Source organism: Danio rerio, chromosome 10 (genome assembly GCF_049306965.1).
Source record: "Danio rerio strain Tuebingen ecotype United States chromosome 10, GRCz12tu, whole genome shotgun sequence".
Lineage (NCBI taxonomy): Eukaryota > Metazoa > Chordata > Actinopteri > Cypriniformes > Danionidae > Danio > Danio rerio.
This window is the reverse complement of record NC_133185.1, coordinates 18,623,115-18,650,592: the sequence shown is the minus strand read 5'-3', so window position 1 is coordinate 18,650,592 and position 27,478 is coordinate 18,623,115. Positions and strand designations below refer to the sequence as shown.

At 32.8% G+C, this 27,478-nt stretch overlaps 1 protein-coding gene across 11 annotated transcripts in view; it reads left to right on the top strand.

Annotated features, from left to right (window-relative positions):
- The window catches only part of fbn2a (fibrillin 2a), a 168,160-nt gene that overhangs the window by 115,035 nt on the left and 25,647 nt on the right, over positions 1-27,478 (top strand). For 4 of the 11 annotated variants that reach the window (XM_073914543.1, XM_073914541.1, XM_073914545.1 and 1 more), the window contains 13 exons: positions 4,524-4,592; positions 4,681-4,806; positions 7,410-7,535; positions 9,138-9,263; positions 11,614-11,730; positions 12,462-12,590; positions 13,963-14,082; positions 16,694-16,819; positions 17,504-17,656; positions 17,744-17,809; positions 20,746-20,871; positions 23,616-23,735; positions 26,272-26,394. In XM_073914543.1, coding sequence (XP_073770644.1) covers positions 4,524-4,592; positions 4,681-4,806; positions 7,410-7,535; positions 9,138-9,263; positions 11,614-11,730; positions 12,462-12,590; positions 13,963-14,082; positions 16,694-16,819; positions 17,504-17,656; positions 17,744-17,809; positions 20,746-20,871; positions 23,616-23,735; positions 26,272-26,394 — 1,527 coding nt within the window. Of the gene's footprint in view, positions 1-271; positions 664-4,523; positions 4,593-4,680; positions 4,807-7,409; positions 7,536-9,137; positions 9,264-11,613; positions 11,731-12,461; positions 12,591-13,962; positions 14,083-16,693; positions 16,820-17,503; positions 17,657-17,743; positions 17,810-20,745; positions 20,872-23,615; positions 23,736-26,271; positions 26,395-27,478 lie in introns of those variants that run through there. The other 7 variants (XR_012386196.1, XR_012386195.1, XM_073914544.1 and 4 more) reach the window with 4 other exon arrangements.

Here is a 27,478-nt window from a genome sequence, read left to right as displayed (position 1 = left end):
TGAAGCAAGTTAACTCAAATGTTCACTCGGCTATTTACGCACGAATAGCGCGATTTATCTGCATGTTTTGCGTCTGGTGTGAACGCAGCATTAGAATTATAAGGTTCTATCTGACATTTTTGTCAAAACACCAGAAAGACAAAATCACACAAAATCAGAGTCAGCTAAATAATGCTGCACCACACAGAACTGAGATGTGCGTAAATGTGATGGTTTAGAAGCATTTCTTGACTTTGAGATTCATTTATTAATTATTTTCTTTTCTGCTTAGTCCCTTTATTAATCCAGGGTCACCACAGCGGAATGAACCGCCAACTTATACAGCATATGTTTTACGCAGCGGATGACCTTCCAGCTGCAACTCATCTCTAGGAAAACACCCATACACACTCAATCACACACATACACAATGGCCAATTTTAGCTTACCCAATTCACCTGTACCGCACGCATTTGGACTTATATTTGGACCCAACACGGGGAGAAAATGCAAACTCCACACAGAAATGCCAACTAACCCAGCTAAGGCTCGAACCAGCGACTTTCTTATTGTGAGGCAATTGTGTATGTCACCGACACCGACATTGAGATGAAATGTTAAATTTTACATTGTTTAAAAAGAACTGAATAATAAAAAAATTATAAATTAAATGTGAAATATATTTATTTGTTTACACATAGTCAGTGAAACACTTTTCAGTGTTTATTAAACTCATTTGCTCATCGTCTGTTTCTTTTAAAGTCTTTAAATTTATAACTATTATTAAGCCTTGAAGAGCAAATACTTAATTTAATTCATGGGGCATATAATTCAATAAATATAATTCAGTAATTCATATAAAGCATAATATTTTATAAATATTAAAATATTAATTAGATAAAATTAAAAGCTGCACTATAAAAAAATATTTAGCTCAGCCTTGCATGCTTAATTTGAACAAGAAAATATATTTATCCTAAAACATGAAATAAATGTTACAGAAACCAAGAAATTGAAATTGCAAATGGAATCATGTGTTTTCAATATAGCAGCGCGCTGATACAACTGCTTTTATGAGGAGACTGTGTTATTCCAATTCCGATTTAGATTTTAAAAGATGAAGTTCGATGTAGTGCATGAGCCTGCCGACTGTAATTGAATGGCAAATGAAAATGTCCCTTAGCTCAAAACTCTGCATTATAAGAAAAAGAAAACACACTGTACCTACAGTCGGTAGTGTAACAATGCATTCATAGCGTTTTTTTTTTTTTTTTTTTTGTGCATCAATTTTACTTTGAGTCCAGTTTTCTATATATTAAACGCCAACTCTATTTCATGCAAGATGAAAGTTAAACAGCATGCTGTTCAGTTCACAATATATGCTATGACATGATATAAATAGAACTAGAAGAGATGAAAAAGAGACGTTCAAGACCTTGAGTATGGTGAGGATGAAAGAATGACAGCTTTTAAAAGTGTCTGAGAGACACTCAGAGACTCCTTTGTTTGCACAGTAGTCCTACTTTGTGTTTTATTTGCTAATGTAAGCTATTTTTTAAAGATTAACACAATGTATAAAACTATACATTATTAATATTACTTTATACTATATGTCTGATAAGCTTTTATATAAATGGACATTGATTTTTCTCAATGTTTTACTTTGTTCTACTAGCAGTACACCAAAATATTTGAATTGATATTATTTTTATTTACATTTTGCACATAGCAAATGATAACAAGGGAAATAGGTTTTTATTCACTTTATTTTAATCAGAATATTTTGCACTGTACATTTTACACTCGCTACATTATTTGAATCTAACAAGATTAGTTTGCAATGTTTACATTGTTCTATGTACATTAAATGGGCCACAGTGGACTGTTGCCACAGTGGAATGAATCACCACTTACTTGGCAGATTTCTGTATTTTTAATTTTAGGTGGTTTGTGTTTTATGTTTGGTAAAATAATCTCTAATTGCATCTTTAGTGATTTTTAACTGAATACACTCTTGTCTCAATTGGTGGATTTAGAGGTTTTTGCAAAAAAAGCACAAGTGGATTCAGCTGTTTTTGACGCAAAAGAAAATATACCTTGTTAAAAAACAAACAATTGTCTAAAGTGACATTTATGAAAAAAAAGTTATTTTATTTACTAGCTAATAACCTTATTATATTATATGAGAGGAACCTAATAGAAAATGCTCATTTACAAGAAAAGAGGTTTGATGGATTTAGAGGGTTTTGCATCTGAACTCTTCATATGCAAATTTATATTTGTTTTAGTAAAAACAAGTTTAGATTTGTCCACGTGTCGGGCTTTGGAGACTTATGTATCATCTTATGGGGCATAAGAATAGGATGTATGTTTGGATTAAAATTTGCTGGAAGTTAAAACTGAATTTAGAAATAGTTTTAAAACAAATCTTTGTGCTTAGCAACCGAAATTAAATATGTAGGCTATAGATGTCTACAGTGGAGTGAGTACAACACCATTTCCTTATCCACGAAAGTAAAGGAGTAAAGTAAAGATGCATAAGGTCTGTTTAACTGTTTTCTCACTAGTGAAGCATTCAGGTTTACCAAGTCTGCCATGTAAATAGCAAATGCGCCAGGGCACGACAGAACTGACTCCTAATGGGAATGGGAGATGAGACTCTGATTGGTTTATTCTCAAAACACACCCTTAACTCATTAAGCCTAACCCTTTCAGACCATGCGCGAGGGCGCAAATCGTATTTTTTCATCCTTAAAATAGCCAAAGTGGATTTGGACTCACTCACTGGATGTTTATTTATGCATTTAAGTATTATAGAATTAAAAAGACTTGGCATATTTAAATATATTTTCATATTTTCTTGTTTATAAATCAGAAAAAGAATCGGGTGAAATTGGCCACTTAGTATTAGCTTATCACAGCATTAGTACTTTTTTTTACAGTTACCTCTCAAAAAATATAACTTTGTTTCAGTGGTTTGTGGCGAAAAATTTCATCCAGTGCAGTTTTATTTCCATTTTGTTAGGTATACTCTCTGTGTGTTCTATTGTCAGAGAAAACATTTAAAAAGATTCAGTAATAATAGAAATTCAAGCTCACTCAAATCACTAATGGTTGAAGATAAAAATACTTTCCCAAATGTCCCTACATATAGTTTCTAATAGTCTAGTCCTCCAGTATAGTTTTCATATCCGATATAGATGATGTTATGAAAACTTTGACATCCATTAGAGGAGATTTGTTTTTAAATGTTTGTCTAATATGAGTGTTCAGGGCCAGCGCAAGACAAAGGACTCTCATGCCACCACTACATCTCAATCATTATTGTATATTAAAGATAGGACATTTTGTTTGATAGTAAATACACTAAAATAAAGGATGGAGATGTGTGCTACATTTTTTCCTCCTTTTTTTTATTTTGCAATGTAAAAAAAGCATGCAACCACAGCCTGCAAACACTGTATTGCGCCTATCTGACAACTGCAGAATTCCTAGTGGCCAGTTGTAGATTGGGCAGCAGCTCCACTTCCAGAAACATCTTCAGACAGGATGCACAAAGCACAATTCTCTCATTTATTTTATAGATGGAAACCAGTAGTTTCAGTAATGGTGAAGCGACAGTCAGTATGTGTATATGGAATATGTGGTGTTCATACACTCGAAATATAACCCCGTTTGCGCATACACAATGTGTCGGTAAAAAATATAGACAGTTGAAGTCAGAATTATTAGCACGCCTTTTTTTCTTTCTCAAATATTTCCCAAATGATGTTTAACAGAGCAAAGAAATTTTCACAGTATGTCTGATAATATTTTTTTCTTCTGAAGAAAGTCTTATTTGATTTATTTTGGCTAGAATGAAAGGAGTTTTTAATTTTTAAAAAACATTTTAAGGTCAAAATTATTAGCCCCTTTAAGCTATTTTTTTTCCGATAGTCTACAGAACAAACCATTGTTATACAATAACTTGCCTAATTACCCTAACCTGCCTAGTTAACCTAATTAACCTAGCCTTTAAATGTCACTTCTGTTAAATCAGTTATTAGAAATTAGTTACTGAAAAAAAAATCCCCTTTCCGTTAAACAGAAATTGGAAACAGGGGGGCTAATAATTCTGACTTCAACTGTGTATGATTAATATATGGGACATGTTAATGTGTTTAATAGGCTACTAAGTTTTTCATGCTGTTTTAGTTCATTATTAGATTATGTTATGTTCGGTTTTTACCTTTAATATCTTTTCTTTTGTATCTGGCTTTAGAACTCACATTCAGCAGCAGCAAAAGTCATCACTTTTTCAGTCGATTTGTGGAAAGTTATGTGTTTTGAGGACATTTTGGATGTATCTCAGGTCGTTTATAACCTGATTCTTCTGCTCATTCAGCTCCTGCAAAATTGTGAGGTGCAGTAAATTAAAATACGAGGAACGGAGGACACAAAAGTGCTCACTATCAATAGAATTGAATCATCAATAGAATACAATCATGTAACTCCCACTGCAAAAAAATGCATACTGCAGTGCATAATGTACCCTGTTTTTTTAGATGACTACAGCAGTCTTTGTGGCAGTGTGACTGGATTCTGGATCGACATTGCAACTGGAAAGCCAAAAGGTAACAACAAATTTGCCGCACAGTGAAATTTCAATTGAAATAGTTGGAATTGTTTTACTTCATATTTAATGGTTTTGATTTTTTCTAGATATTGACGAATGTCATGAAATCCTGGGAGTTTGTGCTCATGGTGTGTGTATAAACCACATGGGCAGTTTCCACTGCGAGTGTCCCACTGGCTTTCTTTATAATGACCTGCTGCTCATCTGTGAAGGTGTGATGGCTATTTTCTCTATAGGGGTTTGCTCAATCACAACATGTTTTTGCATTACACTGTGCTGCATTTTTGTGTAAACATGCTAGGAAGGCAAATTTGCTTGTCTTTTGCAGTATCTTGACTTGACAGCATTTAAGAAATGGCATTACCATCAGTTCATGTTGAATGCATGCATTTTTAAATGCAAAGGATGGTCCAGTTAAATATTTGATAGCTACTTAGTTGATTTAAATACCTGGACTAAAGCCCAAGATAATGTATTGTTGATCATTCATGTAGAACACAATTTCTGGTGTGTCATTCACAGCCTTTTTGGCCCTCAGCAAACACAGGATAATCTAAAAAAAACATTTTCACCGTCAAGATTCTTAAGCAGTTCCACCATTCTTAAGTCTTTAATACATGTACAATTCCAGTCATATCATATATACACATCATACTGATCACACTTTTGGTATGGAATGCCACAAGGCTCAGTTCTAGGACCCTTTAAATACCATCTTTGGAAGAAATCAAAGACTGATATAGTTGTGAATGTCGTATATGTGTGGATAAAGTTGTGTCTTAATATGACTGAGCTGCATATTTTCTTGGAGATTGAAGGAAAATTCCAATTCAAAGAAACAAAATGTGTAGTTGATATAAAAGTTTGAATTACTAAATTTAATATGCCAGAATTGTGGTTTGCTATTTTATATGCTGTTCATATTTGCTATTTAAAGGTGCAGTAGGTGATCTTCCACAATGCTAACCGGTTATTATCAATCTCTGAACCACAGTCCCTCCCCTGCCATCCAGAGCCACGCCTCCTGAAACACGACCATGTGCACTTTAAATATGACAGCAGACGCCTTTCACTTGTGTTGAGTTAAAGCGACTAGTGCTTGTCTGGCAGTGTGCAGGAGTTACACTCATTACTAAGCCATACTTGCATGCTATTTCAGACCGAATATTCAGAGTAGCATGTTAAACAATATAGGGAGCGCGTAACAGGCTGTCATTGTTCAGAAATTAACCAATGTTATGTGAATATAAAACAAACTTTACCTCAGTAAAGCAGGTTAGGCGAAATTGAGCTATTTCTGACGTTATGTTGTTAAACTAAATAAATATCTACATTATCGATGCTTTAAAATGTCCCTTTAAAATGTCCCTAAAATGTCACATCAATATTAATTAAGTTATTAAAAAATGTTTTTATACTGCATGTTTTTACCGCTCACTCACTTTCTCTCTCTTTCTCTCTCTCTCTCATGAACGCACAGCGCGTGTATGTACAAACGGCTGCACAGTAGTTCAGATCTGCACTTGCTGACAGAAAGTTTGAGCTACTTATCAGAATTATGGTAGATGTTTGCCTGACACTATTTAATTAGATGAACATTTTTTTTGTTTTATGCTTTACCCAGAATATAAAAATACATATAAATACATTTAGATCATTTACTTTAATAAAAACTATTGGAATGTGAAGAGACTTTTAGCCAGTTAAACTCCGCGGACCCGGTATCGGGTCAACGTGACGTCATCGACTTTCACTTTAAGATTTAAAGAGCTAGCATTACACCAGACCCCGTTAGTGGTTTCGTTTGAAAGCGTAGAATCTATATTTTATGCACATATGCATCACTTTGGTTTTTATTCTACTGTACAAAATGTATTTACACTTAAATACACAGTATTTTGGATACCAGAGCTGGGTATTTTACATTGGTCATTCATATGACACATGTACAAGTTATAGCTCAAATGAAAGCTATTGCTGGTGCTCATACGGTTCTAGCATTCTTTTTACTGAATTAAATTCACATATCAAACAGTTGTCGAATGAATCACAGTGTTTCCATGGCGCAAAAGTGAAAACAATACATTTATGATCACTAAGCAGCCCCAGATAGCACAGACAGCTGTCATCTCTTACCTTATGCTGTGCGCTTCAGGGCTATTTCTCCTCTGTTTTTGAGGTGATGTGCATAAGTAATCCTTTTATATGTCTGACGTGGTCCAAACACAGTGAATTATGTCTGATCAAACAAAAGAATAGTGAAATATGAAAACAATGATCAGTCCCTGTGGCTTGTAAAGCACCTCTCATCAGTTGGAATACAATAACTTTTGCATAGATTATGTTAGAGACATTTTTCTTTTTTCCTATGATTACACACATGTGCAGGAACCACCAAAATAAATTACAGCACGCTAGACCACACAGAACCTAAAAGGAACACTTTCAAACTTGAGTTTATAAAAATATATATATATACAAAAGCGCCTCTTTTTTTAGGTGTTTATTATAACATAGACAACATATACAGATATTTTAAACACTTTTAATAGTGTTTTATGAAAATTCAAAGGGTTTTCTTTAAAATGATACCAAATGTTTGCATTTACACTTTTGCATGTGGATTTGGGAAGCTTTTATATTTGGGTAGGCAAAATCCAGGCAGAAATCCCAAAATAACAGCAGAGTTTAACTGGTTAACCAGCACAACAAAAATTGTTTCTGAAGACAATCACCTACTGCACCTTTAACACATAATGCTAACACATATCAAAGCAATTATTAAGCATGTTTAGCGCTTTTTTTATGTGTTCAGACATTGATGAATGCAGCAGCAGAGAGCCTGTGTGTCAGAGAAATGCAGACTGCATCAACCGTCCAGGCGGTTATCAGTGTGAATGTTCTGATGGGTATATACTCACACCTAATGGAGACTGTAATGGTAAGTTGACACACCTGAACTCGCTAATCAAGGTCTTACTAGGTATACTTGAAAAACACCCAGGCAGGTGTGTTGAGGCAAGTTGGAGCTAAACCCTGCAGGGCACCGGAACTCCAGGAGCGAGATTGGTGACCCCTGGTCTAGGCTATGTACATACACTTACACTTTGTAACTTTAGTCAAGTGTGTACAATAAATTAATCTGTTAAATCAGTGATTCTCAAACTGTGGTACGTGTACCACTAGTGGTATGCGTGCATGCTTCTAGTAGTACACGGAGGAATCACTGAGTAACAAAAAAAAATGAATACAATTTTAATCATTTGATTTGTACAAAAACACCAATGAAATATTAATTGGCATAGAACTAGAGAAAGAGATTTGTGGTGCTTGCAGAGCAGATACTGTATGTGCTAGAGCAGTGGTCCCTAACCCTTGGGCCACAGACGGGAACCGGTCTATAGATCAACTGGTACCAGACCACACAAAAATCATTAATTATTTCAGTTTTATTTGTAATCTGAGTCTAAACAATCATTTATTTTTTAAAATGTTTTATTTTGAAAAATGACCATGTTCTCTTGTTACATCTCGGTCACTTGAGGGCCAAAATTTAACCCACAGGCTAGCAAAATTAGTAAGAACTGCAGCACGAAGCGCTTGCGTTTTCCAGGCGTCCTCAGTTGAAAACATCTTAACTTTTCAGAATGCCACACCGTCACACAGTCATGTGATAAGAACCGACTGATCAGCTTCATATTTTGTATGGAATATAATTTCGGTGAATGAATATGCCTCTGCTTCGTTTTTGTACTTCTCTTGCACAAGAGAACTTTCTGGCTTTCGGAGAAGATTTACTACTGAACATACAACCATGCTTCCCTGACAAGATGCAGATGGCAATCACAGATATGATCAATCATGTTTGCCATTTTATTTTGTTTAATAGCCCAGCCCAACACAGTGTCATTCATTCATTTTCTTTTCGGCTTAGTCCCTTCATTAATCAGGGGTCACTACAGCAGAATGAACTCCCAACTTATCCAGCATATGTTTTACACAGTGGATGCCCTTCTAGCTGCAACCCGGCACTAGGAAACACCTATACACTCTCTCATTCACATATATACACTATGGCCAATTTAGCTTATTTAATTCACCTATAGCGCATGTCTTTGGACTGTGGGGGAAACTGGAGCACCCGGAGGAAACCCAGGCGAACACGAGAACATGCAAAATCCACACAGAAATGCCAACACAGCGTATTAAATGTTATTAGTGAAAAAGGATGGACATAGTTCTTTTTGCAGCTGACCTTATTGTATATGCATTTTAGCATATTTATGCTTTACTTATGTATTTTGTGTGTGAACACATCTGATTGTAATTTTTGAAATGTAAATTAATTCTTGTTAATGTGTGCATTGTAGGTAGATCACAGATTGTATCCACACATTTATTAGTGTTGCCATGTCTTGCAAATTTGCAATTTTTGTCAAATCTGACCTCAAATGTTTTACAGCTTAGATTAACCAAGTAATAAACCCTGTTGATCTGAATTTCACAAGACTATATTTCTGTTGCCATGAACACTGGTTTTCAGACCGTAATGAGTGCTTGGAGACACCCAGTGTGTGTCGTCATGGTGACTGTGTGGATATTCCAGGAGGGTATGAGTGCATGTGCCACACAGGATTTACAGTAACACCAAACCGCAGGATGTGTGTAGGTAAGACCTCTTCACATCTGCATCTACTTCATCAGGACCTGTGTTTTGTGAATCTTGTCATAAAAACACTGAATTATGGCTGCTTGATATTGGAATGTATATATATGTATATATTTATTTTTTGAGCTTTTGAAAGCAGCAGGACTGTGGGTATATATATATATATATATATATATATATATATATATATATATATATATATATATATATATATATATATATATATATATATGTATATATATATATATATGTATATATATGTATATATATATGTATATATTATTATATGTATATATATATATGTATATATATATGTATGTATATATATATATATATATATATATATATATATATATATATATATATATATATATATGTATATATGTATATATATATATATATATATATATATATATATATATATATATATATATGTATATATATATATATATATATGTATATGTATGTATATATATATATATATATATATATATATATATATATATATATATATATATATATATATATATATATATATATATGTTTATGTATATATATATATATATATATATATGTATGTATATATATGTATATATATATATATGTATGTATATATATATATATATATATATATATATATATATGTATATATATATATATATATATATATATATATATATATATATATATATATATATATATGTATATGTATATATATATGTATATATATATATATATATATATATATATATATATATATATATATATATATATATATATATATATATACCCACAGTCCTGCTGCTTTCAAAAGCTCAAAAAAAAAAAATATATATATATATATATATATATATATATATATAGCTTTAACTGTTTGAATATTTATATTTGAGAATATTTAGCTTTAACTTATTATTTATTATTATTATTATTATTATTATTATTATTATTATTATTATTATTATTATTAATTGGCCAAACATTAACCGTGTGCCTGTGATCATCCTTTCATTATCACATACAGTATGTTTTTTACCTGCTTTCTTTTGCTTATAGGTATTTTTTACAATAACATTCCCTTAATATGAGATTAAGTCCCCATGTATGTGTAGTTAACTGGTGATCTGGGACCTTTAACCAGGCCAGATTACTGTACATATTTTAGACACAAGGTAATAATTCTTGAAAATGAAATGATTGAAATGATTGAGGATGCATGTGGACATAACACAAAATTTAAATCAAGTAATTTTAGCATGTCAAAGTCAAACATATGCATATAAAATATATTTTTCCAACCACAAAATATGTGGCTAGTAAAAATGGTGAGTGGCTAGTAATACTGGATATCTATTAGCCACTGTGGCTGGTGACTAAAAAAGTTATGTCAAGCAGTGTTTATATATATTATATATATATTCAACACGGCTTGACATAACTTTTTTAATCACCAGCCACAGTGGCTAATAGATATCCAGTATTACTATATATATATATATATATATATATATATATATATATATATATATATATATATATATATATATATATATATATACTGCAAAATGAATTCCGTTTCACCATATGCCTTCATATCTCTATTTGGAAAAAAATTATAATGTTAGATCGAATTTGCAATGGGAGTGCATTTCCATAAAATTTAATAAACAATCTATAAAATTTTTGGAGTCCCCTGACACATTTTTGTTGTTGTCTGTGCTACTTGCAGTGCGTTTCTGTATGTTCATGTGTTGCCAGTATTTTCATGCACACATTTAGTTAGAGATTGACAAATTAATGTTTACTATTTACATCTTCATAAAATCTAATAAGCAATATATAAACTTTTTGGGGTTCCCCGACACGTTTTTGTTGTGGTCTCTGCTATTTGCAGTGCATTTATGTATGTCCATGAGTTGTGAGTATTTTCATGCATAACAATCTATAAATACAATCAAGGAAAAAAAAAACAATTGAAATAAAGTGTTTTATCATTTCTCAAGTCTAACGGTTTGCAACTACAGTAACTGTATGATAAAAATAAAAATAATTCAATAAAATGAATCATAGTTAAGGTCACAAATGGTACAATTTCCTATACCTGAATGTTTTTAAAATCATTATACAATCACTGGCATCAAAAACACATACAAATAATAAATTAAAATACAAACTCAGCATATCCTGCAATGTGACTATTGTGACTGATCACATTGCGATATCTATTGCTGAAACGATATATTGTGCAACCCTACTCTGAATTACACCACTTCCTCATTCAAGGTGAAATAATTCACCAAAAGCAGTTGTATGTAATGACGTTTATAGGATGTGTTCTTATCTTCTGTAGATATCAATGAATGTTCACATCAGCCATGTGGGAATGGCACGTGTAAAAACTCTGTTGGATCATTTAACTGTATCTGCCATCACGGATTTGAGCTCGCCACTAATAACTACTGTACAGGTAAAGTTCATGGGAACATTTTACAACTGATGGACAGTATTATAGTACATGTTTAAAGTACAGTTGTTCATTTGAAATTACCTTTTTGAATTTCAGCTGGAATCAATAAATAATCATCCTAAATACAGTTCAGGTCAGAGTTATTAGCCCCCTATATTATTAGCCCCCCTGTTTATTTTTTCCCCATTTTCTGTTTAATGGAGAGAAGAATAATAACTCATTTCTGATAACTGATTTATTTCATCTTTGCCATGATGACAGTAAATACAGTAATATTTGACTAGATATTTTTCTGGACACTTCTAGACAGCTTAAAGTGACATTTAAAGGCTTAACTGGGTTAATTAGATTAACTAGGCAGGTTAGGGTAATTAGGCAAGTCATTAAATGATGATGGTTTGTTTTGTAGACTATCGAAAAAAAAAAATAAGTTGAAGGGGCTAATAATTTTGACCTTAAAAAGGATTTTCAAAAATAAAAATGACTTTTATTCCAGCCGAAATAAAACAAATAAGACTTTCTCCATTATTAGACATACTGTCAAAATTTCCTCGCTCTGGTAAACATCATTTGGGAAATATTTAAAAAAGTAAAAGAGATTCAAAGTGGGGCTAATAATTCAGCGGTATATACTTATTTCCGTTCCCTATGCCTCTTTTTGCTATGTACAGTATAGCTGTCTCGTTTGCCTACTGTCTTATTAATGTTTCCTATTCTCGTATGATCTTTAGATATCGATGAGTGTGCAGTTTTTCACTCTCAGCTCTGCAGGAATGGTCGGTGTGTCAATAATGTGGGCTCCTTCCAGTGTCTCTGTAGAGAAGGTTATGAACTCACTTTTGATGGCAAGACTTGTATGGGTGAATTGACTTTACATTATTCTCCATGGGTATTAAAAGGGTTATCATGTAGTAAATGCTGTGCTAGGCTTAACAATTGTAGTACATTTAATTTACTTTACCCTTTGAAAGTATCACAGGGGTTTGTGAGCTGATTTAGGCTATTATATAGTAGTTTACATATTAATTATAAGGTCAGACTTTATTTTGATGGTCCGTTTGTTGAATTTAAGTTGCAGTGCATCCAGATGCCAACTAATTCTTATTAGATTATCAGTAGATTGTCAGGTTGGGGTTAGGGTTAGGGTTAGTGTAAGTTGACATGTACTTGCAAAGTTTCTTATTGTCAGTTAAATGTCTGTTGAAGGAGCAGTATTAACAGATATTAAGCTGACAGCCTACTAATACTCAAATGGACCAGCAAAATAAAAAAGTGTTACCAATAATAATAATAATAATAATAATAATAATAATACAGTGCAGTCGAATTATACGAAAAATAAGAATAATACAGCGTATAACTAAAATAGACTGTATAATACATACAAAATTTGAAGATAAAAACACAATTACTGGTGCATGATCAGAGATAACAATACTTTGATAAGAACAGTTTTTTTTTTTTTTAATATGGAAGTCTAAATATGGTCTAAAAATAAATAATCAATGCGAGAATACATTTGATGAACATGAGAGAAGAATGAATACTTCTTTTCAGAAAGATGTAAGTGGCGGAATGCATCACACAAACCATTTTGTTTTTGCATAATATTTTGGATATTTATGGATGATCTATCAAGAGCGGGAGGCATAAGTCCCCAGCCATTACAAGTAGTTGTGAATGAATATTAGGAATAGAGAACAGAAAGGAGAAAATAAAAGTATTATATTAAAATATACTAAATAAAAGAGTCATTGTAATTGGGAGAATAAACATTTGTCAGGGTAAAAGGAGATGAGAAAAGTGTTATAATAATGTATCTTCCTTTATGATCAACAACAGTTTGAGAGGTGACAAATGGGACTGATTTATGCTCTTAAATTGCACATCCTCTTGATTTAGAATGAAATATTGAATGAAAAACCTGACCTTTTCAATTTTTTTTTAATCTAAAGGGGTCAGATGAACGAACCTGATAAAAACACAATTACAGAATTTGATTATGTAATTGATGTTACATATTATCTGTTACTTAGAAGATTAGATTGAAGTCTGACAAATGTTACAAATATTACAATGTATTTATTTTCTTTTTTATGTGTTTGAAGTAAAATAGCTGTAAAATGATACAACAAAATGAATATTTACACTATAATATGTACACTAATAGTTATACATGTTGTTAGACTGGAGTGCTTTGACCATATCATTATTGTCTTTTGTATAATGCAGATGTTAATGAGTGTACAATCATTCCTGGGATATGTGCTCCTGGAACTTGTCTGAATTTGGATGGTTCTTTCAGATGTGTCTGTCCTGATGGGTACATTGTCCAGAGTGATCACTGCGTAGGTAAGAGTGATGCTTAAGATGCCCAACAAGAGGTCACAGTACACAACAGAATGATTCAAACGTGAATAACATCTCAGTAAATGCATTATTTGTAGTTAAAATAGTGAATACACCTGTGTAAATTATACATAAAGCAATTGGCCAAATGCATGCTGTGGGGATTTTTATTAGAAGAACATGATATGAACTCCAGAACATTCTCAGTTTTGCATAGCTTGCTGGTTCTCTGAATGCAAAACAGGAGTGTTAGTGGACTGGCATGGGAAGCTGGTTTTCTGGCCCTCAGCTAGGCAATCACTGTTCCAACTTAGACAAACATTTTTCAGTATCTTCAGCAGTAATCAGGATGATAAACAAGCCAAATTATCACTAATCAGAGCTGCAGTAGTCCTCTTAAAATCAATGCAACGGAAAGTGCACTGCTTGCACCGTTAAATTGCAAGTGCTTCTGCTTCGGCACAGGGTTTAAGTAGCGAAAATTTGTGTTTCTGAGCATAAAACCAAAAGATTAAGCTTTGGTAAAAAAAAATTGTAAAAAAAAGGGCACATTCTTTCATTGAATGTCATACTTTTCTTTACTATATATCATACTATTATACATTTCTTTGATACATTTGTTAAGCTCAAAGGACTTCCAGCATGTTTGGTGTGAACACTTTAAAGTTACTATATATTAAGTTAATATTCAAATTATTTTTTACTCAGAAATAGTATGTATATACTATATATACAGTATACTCATAATTTATTAGTAATGATTGTAACACAAAACATAAACTACACTTTAATATAACTCATCAAGCATATAATAAACTTTCATAGGCATATACTTGAAAGAAAACTACGTATACTATAAGATTGGCACATACTGTATATATACACTACTTGATCTGCAATTAGAATATACCTACCAAAAAATTAGTTCTTCCAAACTAAGATTAGTTAGCAAAGTTAGCTAATCGTTAACACATTTGATGTAGGTACAGGGGCAGATTTAACCAATAAGCAAGATAAGCAGCCACTTAGGGGCCACAGGAAATCTGAGGGCCCCCAAATTAAAACCTAGAAATATAAATTATACCTATAAATTATATATAACATCATTTTCTGTCATATTTTGTATAATGAGTGTCTAAAAAAATTAAAAGTTTGATGTTTATTACATCTGCGCAAATGTATCCCCCTCCCTCAATCATGGAGAAGTCTAGCAGTCAAATATTCATTCATTCATTTTCTTGTTGGCTTAGTCCTTTTATTAATCCGGGGTCGCCACAGCGGAATGAATCGCCAACTTATCCAGCACGTTTTTACGCAGCGGATGCTCTTCCAGCCGCAACCCATCTCTGGGAAACATCCACACACACTCATTCACACAGACACTCATACACTACAGACAATTTAGCCAACCCAATTCACCTGTACCACATGTCTTTGGACTGTGAGGGAAACCGGTGCACCCGGAGGAAACCCATGCAAATGCAGGGAGAACATGCAAACTTCACATGTTTGTTGAGTCCAGCTGTAACCATAGCGCAGGCGAGACTGCACTTCAGTTATGAGTCCATTCAGCATGTATCCGCCTGTCCCAGCTTCTGTTACTACATGTAAAAGTCAATCAATGATGGGGACTGTTTGAATTTTATTTTTTGTTTTACTTGGTTAGCCTACCGAAATAAGGGACTGTCGTGGGAAAAATTAAGACATCTGATCACCCGTATGAATGACTAAAAGGGGCTATTTATTATTCTGAGCCCCAGTTTAGCACCAGCATCAATGTTTTTGAACAGCAGCAGCGAACCTAAGGGAATACTTCACATTATGACGAGAGAAAGCATATTGCAAAAAGGCGTTTTCATCGTCATAACGCAAATTAATTATTCAGTCAATCAACAGCCCCATTCTTCCGTGGGCCCTGGGGCTTCAGCCTCACCTAGCCCTATGTTAATCCAGCCCTGCTAATAGTTCTCTTGAATAAACTTATTTTTCCAAAAATTAAATAAATTAAACTAAAGCACAAAAGTAGACTGAAAGTATACTTTCTTAGTTTTAGTTTAAAAGAAGAACACTACTGCAATAGTATACACTGTTTTCGTAAGGAGAGCCCTTGCTTTATTATTAAATGTAAATTTCAAAATTTGATTAAAAGAGTGTTGAATTTATTTTAAAAGAATACATCTTCATGCCATTTAGATTTTGTATGAATTTGAATAAGTTTGAGCTACAAATTGAAAAAACACTGTAAAATAAGGTAAGAAAAAGCATAAAAAAACTTATTTGAGAACAGGTCAAGATTCACTTTAAAACTTGGCATCCTTTCTATCTTTAAAATAGCTTGTTTTCTGGTTGACCAGCAAAACTGATCTGAATGATTCTTCCATCATCACCTTTTTTGGTTTTGATTTGAGGGGACAGAAATGTCTGTGAATTTAATATACAGTGAATTGAAATCTGTTCTTGAATACTTGAAAATACAATATGCTGAATATAGTGCACAATTCATATGCATTGTGACTCTTCGTTATCTTTTTGTGCAGTTTAGAAGAACATAAAAGTATGATTACAGGAGCTTATTGAAATGAAGTATGGGTATGTACACATATGTGTGTTTCAGATGTAAACGAGTGTTCGGAGGAGCCTGGGATCTGCACATATGGGACCTGCTTCAACAGTCTGGGCAGCTTTGAGTGTGTGTGTAAACCAGGATTTGTGCTGTCAGAAGATAAGCGCAGATGTTATGGTAATTCATCACATTCATCCCACACTCTTACTACATTTAAACGGGAAAATATGTCTGGGACCTAAAATTAGTAGTAATAAAGGGAACACTTTACTTGAAGTGGGTGTTCGTAAGATATTTTACGACACATGATACTTTCATCATGCTTTTGACAATTGTCATGAAGTGTGATTTGCTCAGTTATGTGGCATTGTTTGAGATGTCTTTGTTATGAAAATTCAACATAACTTGACATTATTAAGACAACAAAACTTATCACCAATCTATCCTAAACATGATTGTCATGAGGCAATTGTAATTATAAAATATATCCTATTATATAGGATAGTTGGCCTATTATATTATATTATATATATATATATAATAAAAAATTTACACAACACGATTTTAATGGCTTTGTGACAATGATGTTTATGCCAGATTTATGACAAGTTATGGTGTATTGGTAATATCAGATTGACATGGCAAAGACAAATATAGGCTATGATGTATTTGGTTATGTCAAGTTGTCATAACAAAGACATCTCGAACAATGTCACCTTTACATTTAAAAGGACATAACTGATCGGATGATACTTTATGACAGTTGTCATAAGCATGCATATAATCTTCATATTCATATGCCCTTTAAGTAATGAAATATGTCCCCACGTAACAATATGTCTGCTGTTTGTTGTGTTATAGACACCAGAGAGAGCTTCTGTTTCACACGCTTTGAGAACAGCAAGTGCTCTGTCCCGCAGGCGTTTAACACCACCAAAGCCAAGTGCTGCTGTAGTATCATGGCAAAGGAGGGCTGGGGCGACCCGTGTGAGCTGTGCCCTAAAGAACATGATGGTACCAGAGATCTCCATGACCATCAAATATACCACCACAACACCAAACCTAAAATCATAGTCACAGTCTCTTATTTTGTGTTTTCAGCAGCATTTCAGGATCTGTGCCCATTTGGTCATGGGATCATTCCTGGTGTTGGGGACACACGTGTAGGTAAAGGCAATACTGTGGACAACACTTTTAGGTTCTATTAAACATATTCAGGTTAGATGCCATATTTAATTCATCATTATTTTATTGAATTAACAGAATTTACATGAGTGAACTTACAGTTTACAGAGACGTTGACTAAAGGTCCTACACTGTAAAAAAATATCTGTTGTTTGTATTTTGTGATTGTTTTTAGATTGTTTTTATTTCTTTTAATTTTTTTATGTTTTGAATTCCATTGTGGGACCTTGATTTTTTTTTCAACAACTTTTACCCTTGAAAAAGTGACTTTTAAAAACAAGAAGTGATTTATTGTTTTGGTTGGTGTTGTAATTAAGTGACTTATTTTTCTATTATTTCTTATACATTATATTATTTTAAACTACTAAAATGTCAATTAAAGTCACTTTGTTAAAATGTTTTTTTAACATCAACAGTTGATAGAGCAGAGATCAAGATCCTGCAATGCAAATATAACAACTGTAAATAAATAGAAAACCCTGTTAATTACTGGTAATTAAAAAAATTTTTTTGGTAACATTTGGTAATTCTGAATCATTTATTAGGAATGAGCAAATGGTAATTCATTATATGTTAAGTATTAACTAAATTAACAGACATTAGTAAGCAGTTAATAAATACAGAAATGCTGTATTCTTATAAGACTAGTATATGTCTTCTTATTAATATTGTTTGTTTAAAATCTAAATGTAATAAAAGCACATCAGCACCAAGGAAAAATCATATTTCATAAAATTATGACATATCAAAAAAATAGCAAATATATGACAGAGGATTGTGGTAGTGAAGCATTAATTAAATCCCTAATTTCCATTGACCAAACAATCATCCACCTGTACAGTTGTGGATGGTCTCAAACAAAAATATAATTCGTATTAATAAAATTTTATAATTCGTAATATTTCTTAGAACCGGTTTCCCCCACAGTCCAAAGACATGCTGCAGGTGAATTGGGTGGGCTAAATTGTCTGTAGTGTATGAGGGTGACAAGCCCATTAGACAGGCCGGCCGGAATGTGTAAAAAAAAGTCTAAAATGGCTTGTTCCAAAGAGCCGACCCCACAATCATACGGGACTAAGGCCAAAGAATAAGAAGAATATTTCTTCGAAAAAAATTCTTTTTAAAACAAATTTCAGATAGTTTGCCTCTTAGTTTTATTATATATTTTTGTTAGTCAGTTATCTACTAGATAAAATAGAAGAACAAATAACATTTGTGGTAAAGTGCATCAAAACAAATCCGCTATATGCTTCAGCGCAAAACACCAACTGGTTTGTCAAATAAAATAATAATCTATCGTAAATGAAATTAAAACAGTTTAGAACACCTTGAATGGTAGCGGTTCCATGCGAGGAGGCTGCGCAGCAGGCAGATCTGAATTCTCTGATGAAACAGACACGGGCTGAGCCTGGAGTTCCCCCGGCTCTGATGCTGATGATACTGCAGTTTCCACCTCATGTGGGATAAATATTTGTAAATGTTTCAATAAAGTTTAGCTGTTTTAAAGAGCATTTACTCATTTTTAACCTTGTTTTAAACAATAGCTATCTGAATTGTAAGTTTTAGTGAGCGAAAAAAACGCCAGCAAAACTAAAGCCAATAGATTTTTTTACCCATCTCCTACCATGCAAATACATGCACACTTTAAAACACACAAACGCTAATCAGACCCCTTTTGTCACTTATGCAACAACTCTACACAAGATACTTATATACATATGTTCTGGGGATGTCCCCAAATTGCACTATTCTGGACCAAGGTACGAGACTTTTTATCAGAACTAATGGAAACTCAGATCCAATGCGACCCATTGTTTTTTCTTATGCTGGACGATTCATCCCTCTCCTTATCCATCAACCAAAAAAGGACTCTGTCAGGGACTGACAAAAAAAGGACTTTTTTTACTGCAAAAGAAACAATCCTGAAACTATGGCTGGATCCATCTGCTCCAACCGTTCTATCCTGGAGGCTCTTATTTATTGGACATTATTAGTCTGGAATACACCACTGCCAAAATAAATGGAGCCTGTAAAAAAACTGTACAATTTTGGTCAAATATGAGAGAGACTGTATCATTTATGTTCAATCCTGATTTTGTACTTATTAGTACAGTATTACTGTTTTTATTTTATTTGACATATTTTGTTGGGTGGATCTCGGGCTTTGTTCAAAATCAAAATGTTCAATAAAAAAAGAAAAGAAAAAAAAACACACAAACGCACACCTTTATTTATTCTTATTATTTTTTATGCTTTGCCAATATATCGTAGTGTATACTGTTTAATAATCAATTTAAATTATGTAATAAATAAATAAATAAATAAATAAATAAAAAAGTTGCATTAATTCGCGCCCTCTTATGGTAGGTACGCGCAGTGTGTATAACCGTACGGCTGCTGGTGCCACTGGGTTAAATTCAGTAAACACACTGTGGACAACATACTGCTTGAATATCAATGTCACTTAAACTAAATCTTTCATTTAAAAAACAAACATTTCTCTAAATTATTCTGAAAAAAAAAAGATCCATTTTCTATTAAATACAAATCTGATCTATTTTAATGGTTGTAACAATATAAACTGTTTGGCAGGGAAAAAAACGGGCTTCGGATCGGCTCGGGACAAACATTTTGATGAGCTGTTGGACAAAGGCTGGGCTACAGCCTGTGCATCTCGGGCCAGGGCCAGGCTTTAGGGCTTAGATTTAAGGCCCGTGCAGGGCTCTAGTTCAGACTTAAAACAAGATGAAGGACCGTGTAACTGCCAGCACCATTAGGATTAGCAGGCGAGCGCAGAAAATCTATTAAAAATACTAGGGTAAACTATCTTTTTTCGTATTTTAAATACTTAGTCCTCAAATTGGAGCTGTACAGATTTAGCATGCAGAAATGTCACACGCTGTATCACTGTTTTTCAGATTTAAACGAGTGTGTGGAGAATCCAGAGATCTGTGTAAACGGACGCTGCATCAACATGGATGGTTCCTTTCGCTGTGAGTGTCCAGCAGGGTACACTCTTGACTACACAGGAACACATTGTGATGGTAAGAATACAAACAAAAAGAAAAGTTCAAAAAAACCTATTTGTAACTTCAAAAGTACTTTTGTTTGGATGTACTGTATACAAAATATTTTGTTCAAGAACTTTTTAAAAATTATTTACTCAGACTCAAGTTGTATCAGTCTAAAAAAAAGATACTTAAACGTTGGCTGTAACAAACATAGATATTACCAAAACAGCAATAGTGACCTTACAGCGTTTGTCTGTGTTGCATTGTCTGAAATGGCATTACTTTTCACAAAATTTTAACAAGTTCCAGCATGAAAGAGTGTAAGATGAGGCACAAGTTCCTGAAAATATAATGTTTAACTATTTTTTGATAATAATTCAAAATGACCAACATATTAATCAACTAGTTTAACTATTTAATTTTTTTATGGTATTTGTATGTGCTTTATGTAATTTATAATTTAATGTGATGAGATAAGAAATAATAATGGAGCCATTTAGGGTATATTTGTTGTGTGGATATTCATGGATAATCACAAAAACGTGGTTAAAAACAACATTCATACTATCTTCTTTTATCTTCCACAGATGAAAAATATCACCATAGTAGTGAATACATATATGTTTATATATCAACATGACTGACACGTTGTGACTGGCAGTGGTTTAAGCATTGTTAGTGTAGAGTGTCATGCAAAAATACATACATATATACAGTTAAAGTCAGAATTATTAGCCCCCCTTTGAATTTTATTTCTCTTTTTTAAATATTTCATAAATGATGTTTAACAGAGCAAGGAAATTTTCACAGTATGTTTGATAATATTTTTTTCTTCTTGAGAAAGTTTTTGTTTTATTTTGGCTGGAATAAAAGCAGTTTTAAATTTTTTAAACACCATTTTAAGGTGAAAGTTATTAGCCCCTTTAAGCTATATATTTTTCGATAGCCTATAGAACAAACAATTGGTATGCAAAAACTTGCCTAATTACCTTAACTTGCCTAGTTAACTTAATTAAACTTGTTAAGCCTATAAATGTCACTTTAAGCTGTATATAATTGTCTAAAAAAAAAACTAGTCAAATATTATTTACTGTCTTCATGTAAAAGATAAAATAAATCAGTTTTAGGAATGAGTTTTTCTGAGAATGGGGGGGGGGATTGGGGGGGCTAAAAATTCTAACCTCAACTGTTCTATCTGACATTTTTTCAAAATTGAGTTATTCACATATTCTTATTAAATGACAACTTATTTAAATTAAGTTTTTGTATAAGTTGTTTACATTTTAGGACTTTTTATTTTAAAAAACACAAAAGGTTTTATCGACAAAGTCAAACTCTAACTTGGCTGTTAAAGGTTTTTTCACCAAAAGTTCAGAGTTGACTAAATGCCGCACCACGCAAAATTGAGAAAAAACCTGAAACTGAAAAGGTGTGTGCAAATGTGAAGTTTTACAAGCTTTTTTTGACATCAAGATGAAATGTTCATTTAGTTATTTAAAAAATGTATATAATAAATGTGAAATATTTTTAATTGTGTATATATATATTTAGGGAAACATTTTTTAGTGTTTATTAAACTCATTTGCTCTTTATTTGTTTTCTTTGAAAGTCTTCAAATTTGATATTAATCAATTATTGGTCACTAATTACAAAGAATTAATTAATAATTAATTAATAACCACAAATACTGTACTTAATTTAATTCATGGGACATTTCAATAAAGTTAGTTCGATAAATTTAACCCAATAATTAATTTAAATCATATCATTCAATAAATATTACCATATTAATTACATAAAAATAACATGTGCACTGGATAAAATGTTTAGCAAAGCCTTGTATGATAAATGTTATAGAAAGCAAAAAATTAACTTTCTCAAGCATATAACATATTGTTACAACACCAGTTTATATTTTTGTGATTGTATTTCTTTAAAACTAATACTTCAATGAATGATAGAACCTTATAACTTCAAGCGGAAATTTACTTAATATACCTTCCTTTATAATTGGAAGGTTCTATCTGCATTTGCCCTGCATTTTACCCCAATTTGCAAATATAAGAGAATTTTTCTAATTTACCTTTAGAGTACATAGTGCCTCTGTCATGTTAATGTATGAAAGAGAAGTGTTACAAATACTTTGAAGCTCAATATCTCAAAATCATTTAGAACGCAGATAGAACCTTATAATTCCAAGGTGACGAGGTGTGTGTGTGTGTGTGTGTGCGTGCGTGCGTGTGTGTGTGTGCGTGTGTGTGTGCGTCACGTGTGTATACGGTATATATACACTATAGTATTGGTAGGTACTGCCTGCATCATGCCACTTCTTATTTGCATAATGCTGAAATTCTGCTCTCCAGAAATCAGCAACTACTATATTTATATACTTATTTGTAACCGAATGACTCACTTTTTGTGTGCAAATGACTGACAGTATTTAGATCTCTTCATAGTGCTCAGGAGCTTGTTTCTCCACTGATATAAGCCTGACATTTTATTAGCCCATTGAGCCATTGTGTTTTGACAAGTCACCTTTATTTTGTATATACTGTAGTAGGGCTTTATATAATGTACATTGTATCTAAGTCGCTTTACAAGGATGAACAGTCAGATAATAAAAGTCAGATAACAGAAATTCATTATTGTGGCACGTATTCGATACAAGCAGTTAGCAGAATAGCGTTAGGAAGTGCTAATTATTTCACAACTGATTTAGTGACTGTTGAAGGACGATCTTTTGTTCAGCCAGTTTTTTGATCTCTCTGTTTTTACAGATATCGATGAATGTTCAGTGAGAAACCCATGTGGAAACGGCACGTGCTCCAATGTAATCGGGGCATTTGAGTGTTTGTGTGAAGAAGGATTTGAGCCTGGACCGATGATGAGCTGTGAAGGTCAACTGACAAAAACATCTGATGCGACTGCTTTATTTAAAAACCTTCAGATGCACTAAAAAAAGCTTGTGTGTGACATTGTTTTTCAGAACAAAACAAAACATAAGATATTTTAGATGAAACCCCAGTGCTTATGTAGACAGCAATGGGGTTACACTTTAGTTTAGGTCACAATTCATGCCATTAACAACACTGAATTTACAAAGAAAAAAATTAACACAGACAGATGTGGAAATGTACCCCCGTATACATTTCTGGAGAGTGCGAATTATGTAGCCAGAGCTAATTATGGCTCTATTTTGTCTTTAAAACAAACACTACTGGATGGTACGATGCTGCCGATGGCTTCAGTTTCTTTTTGCGCGACCAGCTGACCGCTTACCTCCATGTGGACAGCTTTTAAGCTGTTACCAGATTTGCCCAGTAGCTCGACATATACAGTTAAAGTCAGAATTATTAGCCCACCGTTTATTTTTTTTTTCTGTTTACAGAGAGATTTTTTTAACACATTTCCAAACATAATAGTTTTAATAACTCATTTCTAATAACTGATTTATTTTATCTTTGCCATGACAATACATGATATTTTACTAGATGCTTTTCAAGACACTTCTATACAGCTTAAAGTGACATTTATAGGCTTAACTAGGTTAATTAGGTTAACTAGGCAGGTTAGGGTAATTAGGCAAGTTATTATATAACGATGGTTTGTTCTGTAGACTATTGTAAAAATATATAGCTTAAGGGGCTAATAATTTAGACCTTAAAATGGTTTATAAAAAATTTAAAAAACTGCTTTTATTCTACCCAAAATAAAACAAATAAGACTTTCTCCAGAAGAAAAAAAAATGATTAGACATACTTTTCTTTGACATTTCTTTGCTCTGTTAAGCATCATTTGGGAAATATTTTAAAAAGAAAAATAAATTCAAAGGGGGGCTAATCATTCTGACTTCAACTGATTGTTGGCGGACTTGAGGGGCAAAAAGGAGTTGACTGTGACGACAGGGTTCGAGTCCAGTGAAGAACAGTTCCAGAAAGCAGGTAAAACAAAAAAAGACAAAAACTTAAATAAAAACATGTAAAAAAACAGCGAGAACGTGATTACATCTGAAAACGTGGTAAGATTAGGCGGCTGAGAGGACTTTTGAAAACTTTTGAGGGACTTTTTTCTGGATTTCTTTTGAAAACACTATCGGTTGGGTTTAGGGAGGGAGTGTGTGGGGTTATCGGTCAGTCAGTCAGTGTCAGTTGGTCGACAGCGGCCTTTGGTGGATTTAAGTAAGAAGAGCAAATGCGAATGGCATTCGTGAGAGAAACTTGAGGTCCAAAAAAGCGTACACAGCAGCCTCTGGTGGACTCGCGAAAACAAAAAAAACTGCAAAAAAGACGTACCTCTTAAGATGTATTTCACGCTGTCCAGAATTTTATACAGGGGTACGTATCAGTAATAAGCCTGGGTTTAATTTTTTTTTTTTTGAAGGTAAGTGGTTGCAAACAATTTATTTGGGCTGAATTTAAACAAATTAAATTTAGTAATTTTCAACTGAATTTGTTTGTTTAAATTCAGCCCATAAAAATTGTTTGCAACCACTTAGCTTACAAAATGTAAATTCAGTGAATCATTAATTCAGTTAACTGGCTTATTACTTGGCTATTATTAAGATAATAACTGTTCATTAGTAGTTATAAAGTATGATCTTATTCTGCATCCCTAATCCTACCAAAAATCCTAAACCCAACTTCTACATTACTACCTATTTAACAGCTAATTAGTAGTTTATTAAGCTAGTAGTGTTAGTTTAATGGCTTGTTACTACAGTGAATTGTAATCTAAACTTAAGTGATACCCAGCAAAGGTCCCAAGATGTAAAAAATCCAGAAAAGAAACCAAAAATGTAATGCAATGTAATGTGTATTTATTTATTTATTTATTTTTTAAATATTGTCAAACTGTCAGTCATTCAACTTTTTGTGGCAAAAACTAAATTTATTTTTGCCATTGTCTTCCACATCAGGTCAGGGTCTGTGTTTACTACGGGCAATATGACTCTTGTGTTGCACTGCTGACTCTAATGGCAAATACGTGGTATTGGTCGTAGTATACGTGTACCCTGACCTGACGTGGAATAGAAAACATTGATTTTGTCACACAAATATGTTCTTGCAAAACTGCATTATCACGGAAGTCACATGGAATGTTTTGAGAATATATTTGTTTCCTAATTTCATCTAAATATCTTAATTTGTGTTCTAAAGATGAACAAATGTCTCAGGGGATTGAAACAACATTAGAGTACTTGCTAACAAAATGTTTATATTTGGGTGAACTAACCCTTTCAGTATCAATATTTTCTGTTGAAAGCCTCTATGAAATAAATATAATTTAAATGTAGCAAACAAATAAACGATTCAAAGTAAGTCAATTTATAATTATTGCACATGATAGCTGATTTTTATCTGTCATTTATCTGTCTGATTTAGCACCATTCCAACTCTATCTTTGACTGACTGTGTATTATTTTTGATCGTCCAGATGTGAACGAATGTGGTCAGAATCCTCTGCTCTGTGCATTTCGCTGCATCAACACTTTCGGGAGTTATGAATGCAGCTGTCCATCTGGTTACACACTGAGAGAGGATGGACGCATGTGTCAAGGTATGAAATATCATTAATAATCAATGATTTTAACAATATAACTTTTCTAAACTTACACAGATCACAGTATAGGTAAATGTAGGTTTTAATAGAATTGTTGTCCACAGGGCTCTTTAAGGTTTTAAATTGCAGAAACAAAAAAAGTTTAAGGCCTTTAAAAGTCTTAAATGCACTTAGATATTGTGTTGTAGGTCTTAAATCAAGACTTAATTTTCCTATCTCTGGGTAAAGCTACCAAATTGAGCCAACACCCCTCCAGTTGCCAACAATCCATCTCAGTAGATTTTTTAACAAAAGTTACAATTTTAACCAATATAGTTCATCTTCCTCGCAATGACATTAGAATAAAATAATGTATTTATAGCTACCTGGTGGGGACACTGACCTGGACAAACTGTTGTACATCCATTTAGTTTATTATAGTTTTTTTAAAGATTTTTTTAAAGAAACATTATGTATAGGCAGGCCCGGATTAAGAATTCAAAGGCCCCTGGGTACAATGTCTTGTAGGCTCCTACCCGGCCGCACCCCTAAAGTTGAATAAAAAAATAAGATTAATATAATAGTTTTTAAATAATATTAACCTATAATGAATTGCTTGCATTTTTTAAATAAATGATATACAGTACATGCATTTCAAGTCTACAAAGATTTAACTTTGAAAAAAAAAATGCTAATAAAACTAGTAAAAATTAATGGATTTAAATATACTTATTTAAGTTCACCGAAGCAGTACTAAAATATATTTATTAAAGGTTATTTTTAATGTATAACTTCCACAAACTTATAATGCATGATTTGGATGTAACACTTCTCCAATCTAGTTCTATGAATCTGAGTCTTCCATAATACACACTTATTAATGATTCCTACTTGTCTTCCTCGTGATGAAGAGAAGGCAAAATCTGATGTGTTGTGAGGAAAAAAGAACAACGTGTTCATCAGACGCTGAATTTGAACCAGGTTTATGATTGAGTCGCGTCTGTCTCTGTCAATCAAACAGTGGTGGTCGTGAATCACTTAACTAGCTTATACGCTATTTTCACTTAGCCTAAATAGACTCTCTAAAATCAACCATACCCCA